The 11,868-nt window shown below is 36.5% G+C and overlaps 4 protein-coding genes across 4 annotated transcripts; 2 read left to right on the top strand and 2 right to left on the bottom strand. All coding sequences in view use genetic code 12, as the record gives it.

The window, feature by feature from the left end:
- Window positions 1-744: 744 nt before the first annotated feature.
- On the top strand, window positions 745-3,441 carry CANMA_003656 (dynamin-related GTPase; the record flags this gene model as incomplete). Its single annotated transcript, XM_051815852.1, has 1 exon — window positions 745-3,441. The coding sequence occupies one exon, from the start codon at window positions 745-747 to the stop codon at window positions 3,439-3,441; it is 2,697 nt and encodes an 898-aa protein (XP_051670792.1).
- A 66-nt stretch (window positions 3,442-3,507) lies between these two features.
- Window positions 3,508-6,054, bottom strand: NAN1 (Nan1p; the record flags this gene model as incomplete). Its single annotated transcript, XM_051815851.1, has 1 exon — window positions 3,508-6,054. The coding sequence occupies one exon, from the start codon at window positions 6,052-6,054 to the stop codon at window positions 3,508-3,510; it is 2,547 nt and encodes an 848-aa protein (XP_051670791.1).
- Window positions 6,055-6,460: 406 nt separating this feature from the next.
- On the top strand, window positions 6,461-6,679 carry CANMA_003654 (DNA-directed RNA polymerase core subunit; the record flags this gene model as incomplete). The annotated part of the gene is made up of 1 exon (XM_051815849.1): window positions 6,461-6,679. The coding sequence occupies one exon, from the start codon at window positions 6,461-6,463 to the stop codon at window positions 6,677-6,679; it is 219 nt and encodes a 72-aa protein (XP_051670790.1).
- A 224-nt stretch (window positions 6,680-6,903) lies between these two features.
- Window positions 6,904-8,646, bottom strand: CANMA_003653 (Gly-Xaa carboxypeptidase; the record flags this gene model as incomplete). The annotated part of the gene is made up of 1 exon (XM_051815848.1): window positions 6,904-8,646. One exon carries the CDS (start codon window positions 8,644-8,646, stop codon window positions 6,904-6,906), a length of 1,743 nt encoding a protein of 580 aa, XP_051670789.1.
- Window positions 8,647-11,868: the final 3,222 nt, after the last annotated feature.

The following is an 11,868-nucleotide window of genomic DNA, read 5'->3' as shown; positions in this document are numbered from 1 at the left end:
GTTTACACATAAGGATCATTAAATAAATACTTTCAGTTGCACTTCACAAGATATTAAATTTTACTAGTCAACCCCTAAATTTATTCAAATTCAATGATCTTCAAAAAGCTTTTTGAGGTGCTTTATTTGTAAAAGTTTTGCAACAAATTTTTGACCTAAAACCAATACGATTGTTAAATTGAGCTCTGATATTGAAAAAATCTCGAATTTAGAAAGATTATTAAAATATCGTGAAGTTGGAGGACTTTACAACTTTATATCCTTTGTACAAGTCAGATCTAAGCATCCTGATCATCTTTCTACTCCTTAATTCTTCCAATATTTTTATTTTCAACGTGATATAAAACTTCTACTCTCAAAAAAATGGTATATAAATTTGCAAATTACACGCTCTTTTAGCTCAGTTGGTAGAGCGTTGCACTTGTAATGCAAAGGTCACTAGTTCGACTCTGGTAGGGAGCATTATTTTTTATTTTATTTTTTGAAACTCTTTAAACGTACAGTTGTAAAGCAATGTCCTAATTCGTACATTATATCTTTCAGGAACCAAGAAGCTCTTCCAAATTGCATCATCTCATCGTTCTTGAATTTTTGCCACTTATTTTAAATAAAACTGGTGATAATAGTTGTCATCATCACTTGTAGAACAGGAGAAAAAAACAAAATACAAAAGCAAAGAAATATTTGACAGGGGAAAAAAAACTACAGAATCCACACATTTCCTTTACACGGGTAAGATCAAGAATGATACCGATACTTAACAGACGACTAATATCGAACCCTCGTTCGATCATTAATCAACGGTCGTTTCTTCTAATAAGACCAACACTGAAGAACTCATCCAAGTTTATTCCTTACCACCATCGTTATCACCACAACAATGGAATATTGATACCCACTAGAAACATTGGGTTCATCAAAGTTTTAACAAAGGCAACCAAGTTACCAGCATACATAGGTGGAGGAATGGCAGCTGGGGGAACCTACATTGCATACAAAGTCGAACAAGCTAGTTCGTACACCCAAGATCAATTAAGTCGGTTCAAGGATTTTACCGACGGCGTGTTTGATAAGACAGGAGAATTCTTCAAGAGTATGAGTGGAGGAGATAGTGGTAGTGGTGGTGACGGTGGTACCAGTAGTAGTGGGGGCGGAGGCAGTGGTGGGGGTGATGATGCCGCAACTGCACTTGGAGCAACTGCTGCTGCTGTAGGACTCACTAGCGATGACGAAGACGAGACAGCAGTGGAAGAAGATGAAGATGAAGACGAAATGGAGACACTAATCGAAGAAGATGACGAAGAAGATTTTGAAGGACCAGACGAGACTGATGATAACATGTTAAACCTCACTCGTCAAATGATTGAAATCAGAAACTTGTTGGCAAGTGTAGATCACGATGGAATCAAATTACCATCGATTGTAGTTATTGGCTCACAGTCTAGTGGTAAATCTTCCGTCTTGGAAAGTATCGTGGGACAAGAGTTTTTACCAAAAGGTTCAAATATGGTAACAAGAAGACCTATTGAGTTGACATTGGTGAATACTCCAGAGTCGGCATCAAATGTAGCGGAACTACCCGCTTTGAAGATAAACAATTTAACCGATTTCACCCAGTTGCAAAAGATTTTATATGATTTGAACATGGCTGTACCGGAGACGGAATGTATTTCAAATGACCCAATACAAGTGACAATTAGATCACCAAAGGTGCCTGATTTGTCGTTGGTCGACTTACCGGGGTACATACAAGTGGAAGCTGCTGATCAACCTATCGAATTAAAGAAGAAAATTAGAGAGCTCTGCTTTAAGTATTTGGAACCTCCTAATGTCATTTTGGCAATCTCTGCAGCCGATGTTGATTTAGCAAATTCTGCAGCTCTCAGAGCATCAAGATTGGCTGATCCTAGAGGGGAGAGAACTATTGGTGTCATTACAAAGTTGGATTTAGTCAGTCCTAAGGAGGCCCATCTGATTTTGACCAATCGCAAGTATCCATTAAGATTAGGGTATGTGGGAGTCATTACTAAAGCTCCACAGCCAAAGGGAAATGCCAGCTTATTTTCAAGAAACAAGGTGACTGGATTTCAAGCATTTGTAGCACAACAAAACTTTGAGCACAATTATTTAAAAGAACACAAGGAAGATTTTTATGGAACTACAGTGGGCACAAGAAACTTGAAAAAGAAATTGATGAAGGTTTTGGAAAAGACCATGGCTGCATCATTAAGACCAACCCATTTGGCGATTCAACAAGAATTGGAAGAGACGTCTTATCAGTTCAAGGTTGAGTTTAATGATCGTCCATTGACACCCGAGATGTATTTAGCAAACAATATTGACATGTTGAAATTGGGTACCAAGGATTTAAGTCATCACTTTTCGCGTAATGAATTGAAAGCGATTTTGAAGAATGCTTTGGATCAAAAAGTGTTGGATTTGTTAGCGGAAAGGTACTGGAACAAGCCATTTGATTTGAATAGTTCAACTGTGGTGGAGCCAAACTTGAAGGAACTAACACAAGCTATCCACGATGATGATATTTACTGGCACAGAAAACTAGATTTAGCTTCAGGCTCGTTAACGAAATTGGGTGTAGGGAGAATGTCAACAAACTTGATAACCAATGCCCTTTTAACCGAAGTGGAAAATCTTGTTGACAATACCCAATTGAGGAACCATCCCATGGCTAAGCAAGCAGTTAAGGATGCGGCAAAAACAGTCTTGAGTGCAAAATATTATTCGACTGCCGATCAAGTGGAGAATTGTATCAAGCCATACAAGTACGAAGTTGAGATTGAGGATCGTGAATGGGATGCATCAAAGGCCAATGCCGTTGCTTTATTAAAGGAAGAGATGAGGCAATGTGATGAAGTTTACAACGACTTGAAACATCATGTTGGTGGACGTAAATTACAGCAAGTTGTTACATATTTGGAAAAGTTGAAACAGAACAAGTCGGAAAATATCGACCTTACATCGAATGAAACGTTGGGATTTTCACCAACTTTAATCCAAAGAGGCAAAGACGCCATCTTTTTAAAAGATCGATTATCGTTGCTTAAAATGAGATACCTGTTTATTAAGAATTCCAAAAAGTGTAAATCAAAAGAAAACAAGTATCAATGTCCTGAAGTGTTTTTGGATGCAGTGGCAACCAAGATTTCCACCACGGCAATTTTATTCCTAAACGTTGAATTATTGAGTGATTTTTATTACAATTTCCCTCGTGAGTTGGATGTTAAATTTTTCTCCAATTTATCTAAAGACGAAATTGAAAGATTTGCCAAGGAGGATTCAAAGGTCAAGAAACACATTGAATTGCAAGAACATAAGGACTTGTTGGAAAATGCCTTGAGTAAGGTTGAAAGTGTGTTGGCTATACAACGAGGCCAACTGAAGGATAATGAAGAGGAACAAAAGTCAATTTTTAAATGGTAGGTCCTTGGATATAGCTTTGTAAATAGAGGCGGTCATGAAGATGATTAATATGTGTATTTTTTTTTTTTACTTAAGAATATCCGATATACGATCAAATATAGTCTCTATTTGAATTCCATCAAGGTTTTGGAAAATGGGCTGGAAGGTATGTAAGTCAATGACTTTTGAGCCAGCATCCTCCATCTCCTCATCAGGAGCATTTCCATTTGACTGATACTTGACTGGTGCATTATTACCATTATTTAACAAGTCAACGTTTGCTTGTGCTGTGATTAACATTTGGTTGATTTCGTTGGTCAATCCAGCTACGTCATTACTTTCCACGTCCAACAATGCTGAATTCAACGAGCCAACACGAGTATCCAAATCAACAAATATAAATCCATTAGCATCGCATTTAACCGAGGCAACACCCAGTGTATGTGTATGCACCGACACCGGTTTCAATTGATTTGGTTTGAATATGTACACTTTTGATGCAATTTGCAAGTTTTCCCAATCTGATTCAAAATTGGTATATGAATTGATAGCTAAGCAAATGAGGTTTCTTGTTGAATCAACCGTTATTAAATTCTTGCCACCACTAGTTGTTGACACTTTGGTCACTAAACTGGTTAATTGACCCTTGATTAAATCATAAACGAAAAATCTCGTTTTCGATAAAACAACGAGATAGTTGTTTAAATATTTGATGGATCTGATTTTAGATTCGGTTAATATTGGAAGTTGGAATTCCAAAGGATCAAACGTCCTACTATCAAAGCAAGTGATGGAACATTCATGACTGAGAAATATAATCGAACTGTCATCTGACCATGCTAATGCCACTGCATCTGATACAGTGTTTGACGATGGCTTTTGTTTGCGCAAAGACCAAGCAATTTGTTGCGATTTATTAGCAGGCGTAGCAACTTTGTAAATCTCCTTGGGGTACGATGGCCTCCATACACGAACACCACCTTTGTCATCAGCAGTCAAGAATGCCACTCCGTTGAAATATGAGGTGGGAGCTGGGACCAAGGCCATAACAGGTGACAATTTCCCATGAGGATCAAGAATCTTGGTCGTTAACTCCCAATACCCATTTCGATTATCACGATCTTTATCCTTTTCTTTATCTTTATTTTCAATAAATTTCCAAAACTTCAAGGCATATTGCTTATCATTGGTGGACAAAAGACAATCAATTTCAGCACTAGTTACCTCATCATAAGTACACATCCACTCACCATCGATTGTGAATTGTAGTAATGAAATTTGCGGGTCGAGTAGTTTAGTTTCAGAGCGTACTTTACCGGTGGATAATACTGGTGCTGCATGTTGAATAAAACTTTGTTCATTCTTGACTAGATCAAATGATTGAATCGATGAGTCGTTGGGGAAGTACAAGTTTTTTGTCTTTGGGTGGATCTCAAATTGACAACTGTAATCATACCTCAATTTAAGTTTATTGAACTGATCCAACCCTTCTTTTGCAAGTCTCTTTTTGGTACGTGATAAAGTTGTTTTCACATTATTGGTAAACTTGGGTCTTATGGTATTCACCGATAATCTAGACACAAGATCCACCAATGACAATACCAAAATCTCATAATTGTTAACATCCGTTTTCAATAATAACTCAACATAGTCATTTTTGTAATTGTCAATATTTATTTTATCAATAACCCCATTCAATCTTGGTAAAAATTGCTTCTTTTCTGTCTCCAATTGCCAAAATACCAACACTTTTTCAGCACCACCAGAGAGAAGATAATTATTATCATGTGAAAATTGTAGGGCATTAACTTGGTCAATGTGCCATTTGAAAACACGTTGTTGTGCCTTGTCATTGTTGACAAGTCCTCCATACAAGAGTTGAATTACTCCCGAGTTTGTTCCCAATGCAATTAGCGAATCATTAGATACTGCTACTGATGTAACTGGAGACCTGTACTGAAATGGTATCACTTCCTTCACAATCAATGACTCCAAATTTGGTACAGATGTAGACACCTGTTGGTCTTCTTCACTGTTGGTGTAATAAGTGGCCAAATCCACCAACAATACCTTATGATCATTCATGACAAATGCCAACTTTGAAGTATCTAACGATACTGAATACATTAGCACGTTTTGGACATCACCGATAACGGTCACCAGTTCTGATGTTCTATCAATTGAGTTGATGTATCTTGTATGAGGACTAAACCCCTTCTTCTTATCTCTCTTTCCAGTGATGACAATATACTTTGTATGCTTCACGCATACAACTGACAATAGAAGCAAGTTACCCAACTGTTGTTGTATTGAAGTCTTTGCAACTACGGCTTCAGCCAATTTATCTTTGTAATTGACAGTGATGATTTCTCCAAAACTTTTAAAAAGAATAACGTGATTTGGATTAGTTACATCCAATTTTACATCTACCAAGTCATTTAAGTCAATGTCTATCGTCTTTATGCATTGTCTGGTGGATATGAAGTAGACTCTGATTTGATGAGTTAACGTAGTGATTAAATATCTTCCATCGTGGGAAAATACTGATGCTGTGGTTTGTGAATAAGGGAAGTGGTTCGGTACACCCCCTGTCAACATGGATAGTGACCATTCGTCTATGCTAGCAGAAGGCATCGTTGGAAAAGTGAGTGTCTGTGCGTTTGCCTTGTAAGGAAGCTTAGAGTCTATAGTTAGATTGGTTGAAATTTTTTTGGAATTTTCGATGAGAAGAGGAGCCAAGCAGACAGACAGACACACAAAAAGCAAACAGACAGACAGAAAAAAAAACCATCGATGAAAAAGAAAAAGAAAAGTATCACACCAATATCCATCACGTACCCGATACTCCTTTACATACCATACATCTATCCCCTTACATCTATCAGAGATCAGCTGAACCAAAGACTAAGTCACAGCAGCACATCTAAAACAAATATACACTACCGCTAAAGAGAGCTTAACAAACTAGATTAGCACACTCGTTTCGCCACACTCACAGCACAATCACACAAAATTTTAAAATCTACACCACCTCATCATCATGATTATTCCAATACGTTGCTTCTCCTGCGGTAAAGTAGTAGGTGATAAATGGGAGACTTATTTAGAATTGTTACAAGATGAATCGATGCCTGAAGGTGAAGCTTTAGATAAACTACAATTGAAAAGGTATTGCTGCAGAAGAATGGTTTTAACTCATGTTGATTTGATTGAAAAATTCTTGAGATACAATCCTTTGGAAAAGAAAGAGATAAATTAAAGGGATAGTCTGATTGGATTAGTTTAATGTTGGATTTAATCATAAACTCAGAATAATGTTCGTGGAGAAAACGAAGTTGTTGATTTGTCTCATGTATTTTTATAGGTAAAAGATATCTTACTACGTTTGGGAATTGCGTGTTTTGTAGAGATCATATCATACTTGAGGCACAATGTTTCGGCATATATAACTACTTACCATCTAGTCAAATCATAGTAGCTACTCTAATTATTTGCTTTTGCAGTATCAATAGCTTGCAAATATTCATAGAACCAAGCATGTAATTGCAAATGTCCATCGAATTGCAATCGCTCATCGACCGAATGAACACCACTACCCACAATATTGAAAACATAAAATGGTGAGTATCTAAAGATATTTCTCGTCAAGTTCCAGTAGTATCTAGTATCAGTGTTACCCGACATAATTGCTGGAGCAGACACAATTGGATATGTCAAGTTGGTATAAACCAAATCTTCAAAAACGTGTCTTGTAACACCAGACAAATATGCCCATACATTGTCATCAGTAGGTGAAATAGGCGCAGACTCCAAACCGGCATCACCAGTTACTTTGAATTCTCCGGCATATTCAGTTCCTTCGGGTTCATAAACAGTTTTTCCAAAAGAGGTCACTTTTAAGCCATGTCTCTTGGCAACCTCAATTACACGTTGAGTGAAGTGGTGTTTGACAGCAGCGACGTTAGATTCAATAGCAACACGATGGTTAACTGCCAACTTTGTATCTTCAGGTAACGCATTGACCTTTTCACCACCTTTAATAATATCTAAAGCTTGCGATGTTCTAATTAAATACTTCAACAATTTGTTTTCAGAAATCTTAGCCACTAATTTCGAATTTGCAAACTTGTCAAATCCAGACCTCAATATAATCTTCTTAAAAGTCTTTGGGATCTTATCCTTGGGGTCATGGACAGCGACGCATTGGAAGTATTGGAAAATCGGGTTCTTCTTAGTCAAAATAGATTCATAAGGATCCTTTTCAATGATGTATCCTAATTCAGACATAATTCCAATTGATGTATGGTCAGGTGGGATGGATGAGTGGCCACCAGGAGTAATCAATTCCACGTGAATGTCAGTGTAGCCCTTTTCACCTGTAGCTGGAACAGCAATAATAGTATCGGTTAACGCATCAGTGGTTAAGCCTGGACCCTCATCGATAATGGCATATACGGAATCTTTGCCCAATTTCTCTTCCAAGTATTTGCCGATGGAAGCAGCACCGCGGACTCCTGAAGCTTCTTCATCAAATCCAAATGCAGCAATTATGGTTCTACTTGGATTATAGCCTTGTTTGAGCAAGAGTTCCAATGTTTCCAAAATGGCAATCAAGGTGTTTTTGCAATCAGAAGCACCTCTGCCGTAAATGTATTTACCATCATAATGACCTTCCAATGGTGGATAAGTCCACTTATCTAAAGTATCTTTCTGAATGGGCACAGTATCTTGATGAGCAGTTAACAAAACTGGCTTAAGATCCTTCTTGGATCCTTTCCAGGTGTACACCAACCCATAAGTATTAACCGTGGTGACGTCCAAGTTTTCATAAATCAAAGGGAAAGTAGATTGCAAATACTTGTGGAACTTCTTAAATTTAGCCCATACCTCCGGTGCTTCATCCACATCAGGCTGGTTGTCAAAAATTTGGGTATCAACTTGAATAGCTCCCGATAATCTCTCAATTGACTGTTCTCTATACTTTGAACCGTATAAAATGTCCAATACTGAGGAATTGTCCTTGTGGAATGAAGGAGGAGCAATTGGGTTTTGCAAAGGGCAGATTTTGGAGTCTTTTCCCGGGATTGGGGTTATGGCAATTTTGAAATAATTGAATAAATTTGTTGAAAAGAAGACAATTAACAAGATGATGAAGGTTAAACCTCCAACAATGGAGTACTTTTTTCTTTTGCTTGTGGAATCACTATCCAATGGAAGTCCAATCATGATGTAGTTTGGTAAAGAAGAGTGGAGTTAGAATGAACGAGGTTCTTCCTCCTTTTATTTTTTTTTTTTTTTGGATGGTTAAATAATTGGTGGCCTCATTCTGCCGAGTGTGGCGGCTCAACTAAACTTATCTTTGGGCCGAAAAGTACGCAACTATCACTAATTTTGGTAATAAGCGCCAGTTAAAAATCCTAAGTTTTTGACTCGGTTTGGTTGTAAAAGAAAAAAAGAAAAACTCGAATTGGTGCCGCACGTTGAGCACCAAATTAGGAATTCTAATTCCGCTTGTGGTTTTGTGTATCGATTGAGTGCACCCTGGTTGCAAAAAATAGATAACGATAGAATTATTACATCAAAACTCATGGAGATGAAACGTTTACTATATTTAGGCTACCTTGTAAAAGATTATGCTCGAATTACAACTACCAAATGACTTGAAGAAAGAGAAGAAAGAATTTTAGCGTGACAACTCATAGAAAAGCTATTTTTGAAAAGACTAATTTCAAACACGATAAAGAATTGTGTTTCTATTGTCGACATCATTAATCAATTCTTCTAGGCTGTAAATTGATCTGCTTTCAGAAGTTTAAGCTTTGACAGAGAACAAATAGAACAACGAGAAAGTTAATAAAAACGTGAGCTTTGTTAATGTCATTTCCAGAGCGTTGACTTTATGCCTCTTGTAAAGGAGTTACTGTTTTAGCTTTCTTCAAGCCTGGGTCTCATTAGATCTAATTTAATTTTTTTACAAGATTAAAGTTAAGAGCAAAGAAACTGGTTTCATTAAAAGAGGGAATTAATATATTATGTGCGGAGAGATTGCATTTTCGTGAATGTAGCTTATTGGTTCCAAAGTTTTGGGAAATAAAGAAATAGTTTAGCAGAGCCTAGATTGACTTGATTTATTTATAGAAACAAAAACATCAAAAGGAACAAAACAACTCAACTTTGAACTGAATTTGTATTCAGAATGATTTTTTGAGGTCTTCCGCAAAAAAAAGTTATTATTAATTGTAACTTGGCATTTTGCACCACCCGTTTCGTGAATCTATACTCATGTACACTATTTACCCCTGTCGAGCTCTTTTAGAATGCTCATTTCAATTAGTGTATTAACGTTCTCTTTGAACCAGTCACAGGCATTCTCATACAAAACGTTATGAAGAGCAATTGCTCATGCTACATTACACAAAAGCTTGTTATGGTTCACCAACGGTTTACCCCTTTCAATATAAAGAAAGGATTGCGTTCTAACACCAGTCAGGTTAGATCTAGAAGGTGCAGTGAGAGCCCATCGCCTTTACTTGAATGAAAATTGCTGCGTTGATTTCCCGGTATGTCGGCATTGCTTCTTCGTTAAAGCGATCTTTTTAGAATTATTTCGTGAAGTGGGATCAAGACGACAAACAATAGGACGTCTAGTATCTATTATTGTATGGTGAACATAAACTCACAATTACACGAAGATCATATAAACAGCCAAATTGTTTATTGTCTTTCTCAGTTGTTTTAGTTTAGCAGTGACGCTCAATTTGAGCCTCATTGAGTATGTCTGTTTACTCATTGCAAATAAAACAATAGCTAGAACAAACCTAACCAGGACTTGCTTGACTTCGATGGATGTATTGTAAGATAAAGATAAAGGGAATATTGGACCATTTTAAATGAGAAGAAGGTTGTGATTCTTTAAAGGTGAGATAAGATAAGACAATCTATATACTTTCCCAGTTTATACTCAGAGAGATTGCCGTTACAAGCAATGCCACTTTTTAATTTTATATACATATGTTGAGGCTGTTCTTTTACAAGGCGAACAATGTATAACTCGCGTGAATTACAAAGTTTCCAACAATACAATACCTACATTTAAACAAACAAACAATGAACTCCTGTTGTAGCCAGACGAATTCCAGAGCAAAGTTTAGAAGTCGAAACTAAGAAAGTTAAACAATGTGACAAAGAAGGTGGTCGGAAGAAATCAATGCTTCAATTCTTATTATTTTTATTATTTTTATTATTTTTAGTATTGTGTTTTAAAGAGGATAGTTGCATAGGCGCGTATTTATCCTTGCATTCACTTCTTTTGTTGTAGTAAAGATGATGATGCGGTATTTGAAACCTTGTCTGTAATCTATAAATAGGAAACAGTTGAATAGACAAGGCTTTGTCAAAAAGTACATCCTTCGTCATCAATATTTAAAGAAAAATCTAGAATTGACCTACCAAGTAGCATTGGGGTATGCTTCTCTTTTGCGTGGCTCCGCGTCGTAACTTGCACCTACAGCAAAGCAGATCTTCGTCATTCATGTTTCTTCTATTTGCTATAATGACGAGATTGTAGCCAGATTTATGACGCAGTTAATATGTATGAGCTAAAGGAAAATTGACTCTGCTGTTGAGTATATTCTTCTACAAATAGTCAAGTGAAGCAAGGTCCTTGCTTGGAAGTTCGTCTCCTTAGTAACTTTAATGACTATAAAATAGTGTTATATGAGTGACGTATTGTTTTACAATATATACAAAAACAAGGGGTATAAAATGAGATAATAAAAAACAAAAAGAAAATACAAAAAAACGCGTGAAAAAATGTTTTATATGCAGAACATATAAACACATACACCAGTATATTATCACAATAACAGAATTAGACGAAAACGCGAATTTAAACACATAACAACAATAATGCCATCCATAAAAGTAAATAAATAAATAAACAAAATATATAAACAACTATCAATACCATTAGACAATGCAAACTACGCTTCACGAACAAGTCACACGAATGGATATAATAGTATAAGTTGACCAGTGAGCATAGGCAGCAGGAAGAGGAAGATGTACGAATTAAAACTGTATCAATGCGTTTCTCCTATCCATCACATGAGTAGAACCTATGTAGCTTCTTTGCAGTCATTACAACCGTTGGCCACAGTTTGCTTTCTCTCTGCAAAAGGAAAGGGGGAGGGGGGAGGGGAGGGACAAAGCTTATTCTCATATTTTCTCGAAGAAACCTCGAGCCAAACTGGACCATACTATTTCAAAACAAATGTCAACAATAAGGGGCTTGTATAAATTGTTTATTATTATTATTAATATTTTTTTTTTTCAAAGGGTTAATAATAATAGTTGGTTGTTAAACATGTCAAAGTATTACACAAGTAATTAAATGCCTTGAATGTTATGCTAAGTTAAAAAAACGGTGGTTTTAATTGTTAATTCTCC

Source organism: Candida margitis, assembly GCF_024628925.1.
Source record: "Candida margitis strain CBS 14175 chromosome Unknown scaffold34, whole genome shotgun sequence".
NCBI lineage: Eukaryota > Fungi > Ascomycota > Pichiomycetes > Serinales > Debaryomycetaceae > Lodderomyces > Lodderomyces margitis.
The sequence above is the reverse complement of the archived record's forward strand: the minus strand, read 5'-3'. Positions and strand labels throughout refer to the sequence as shown.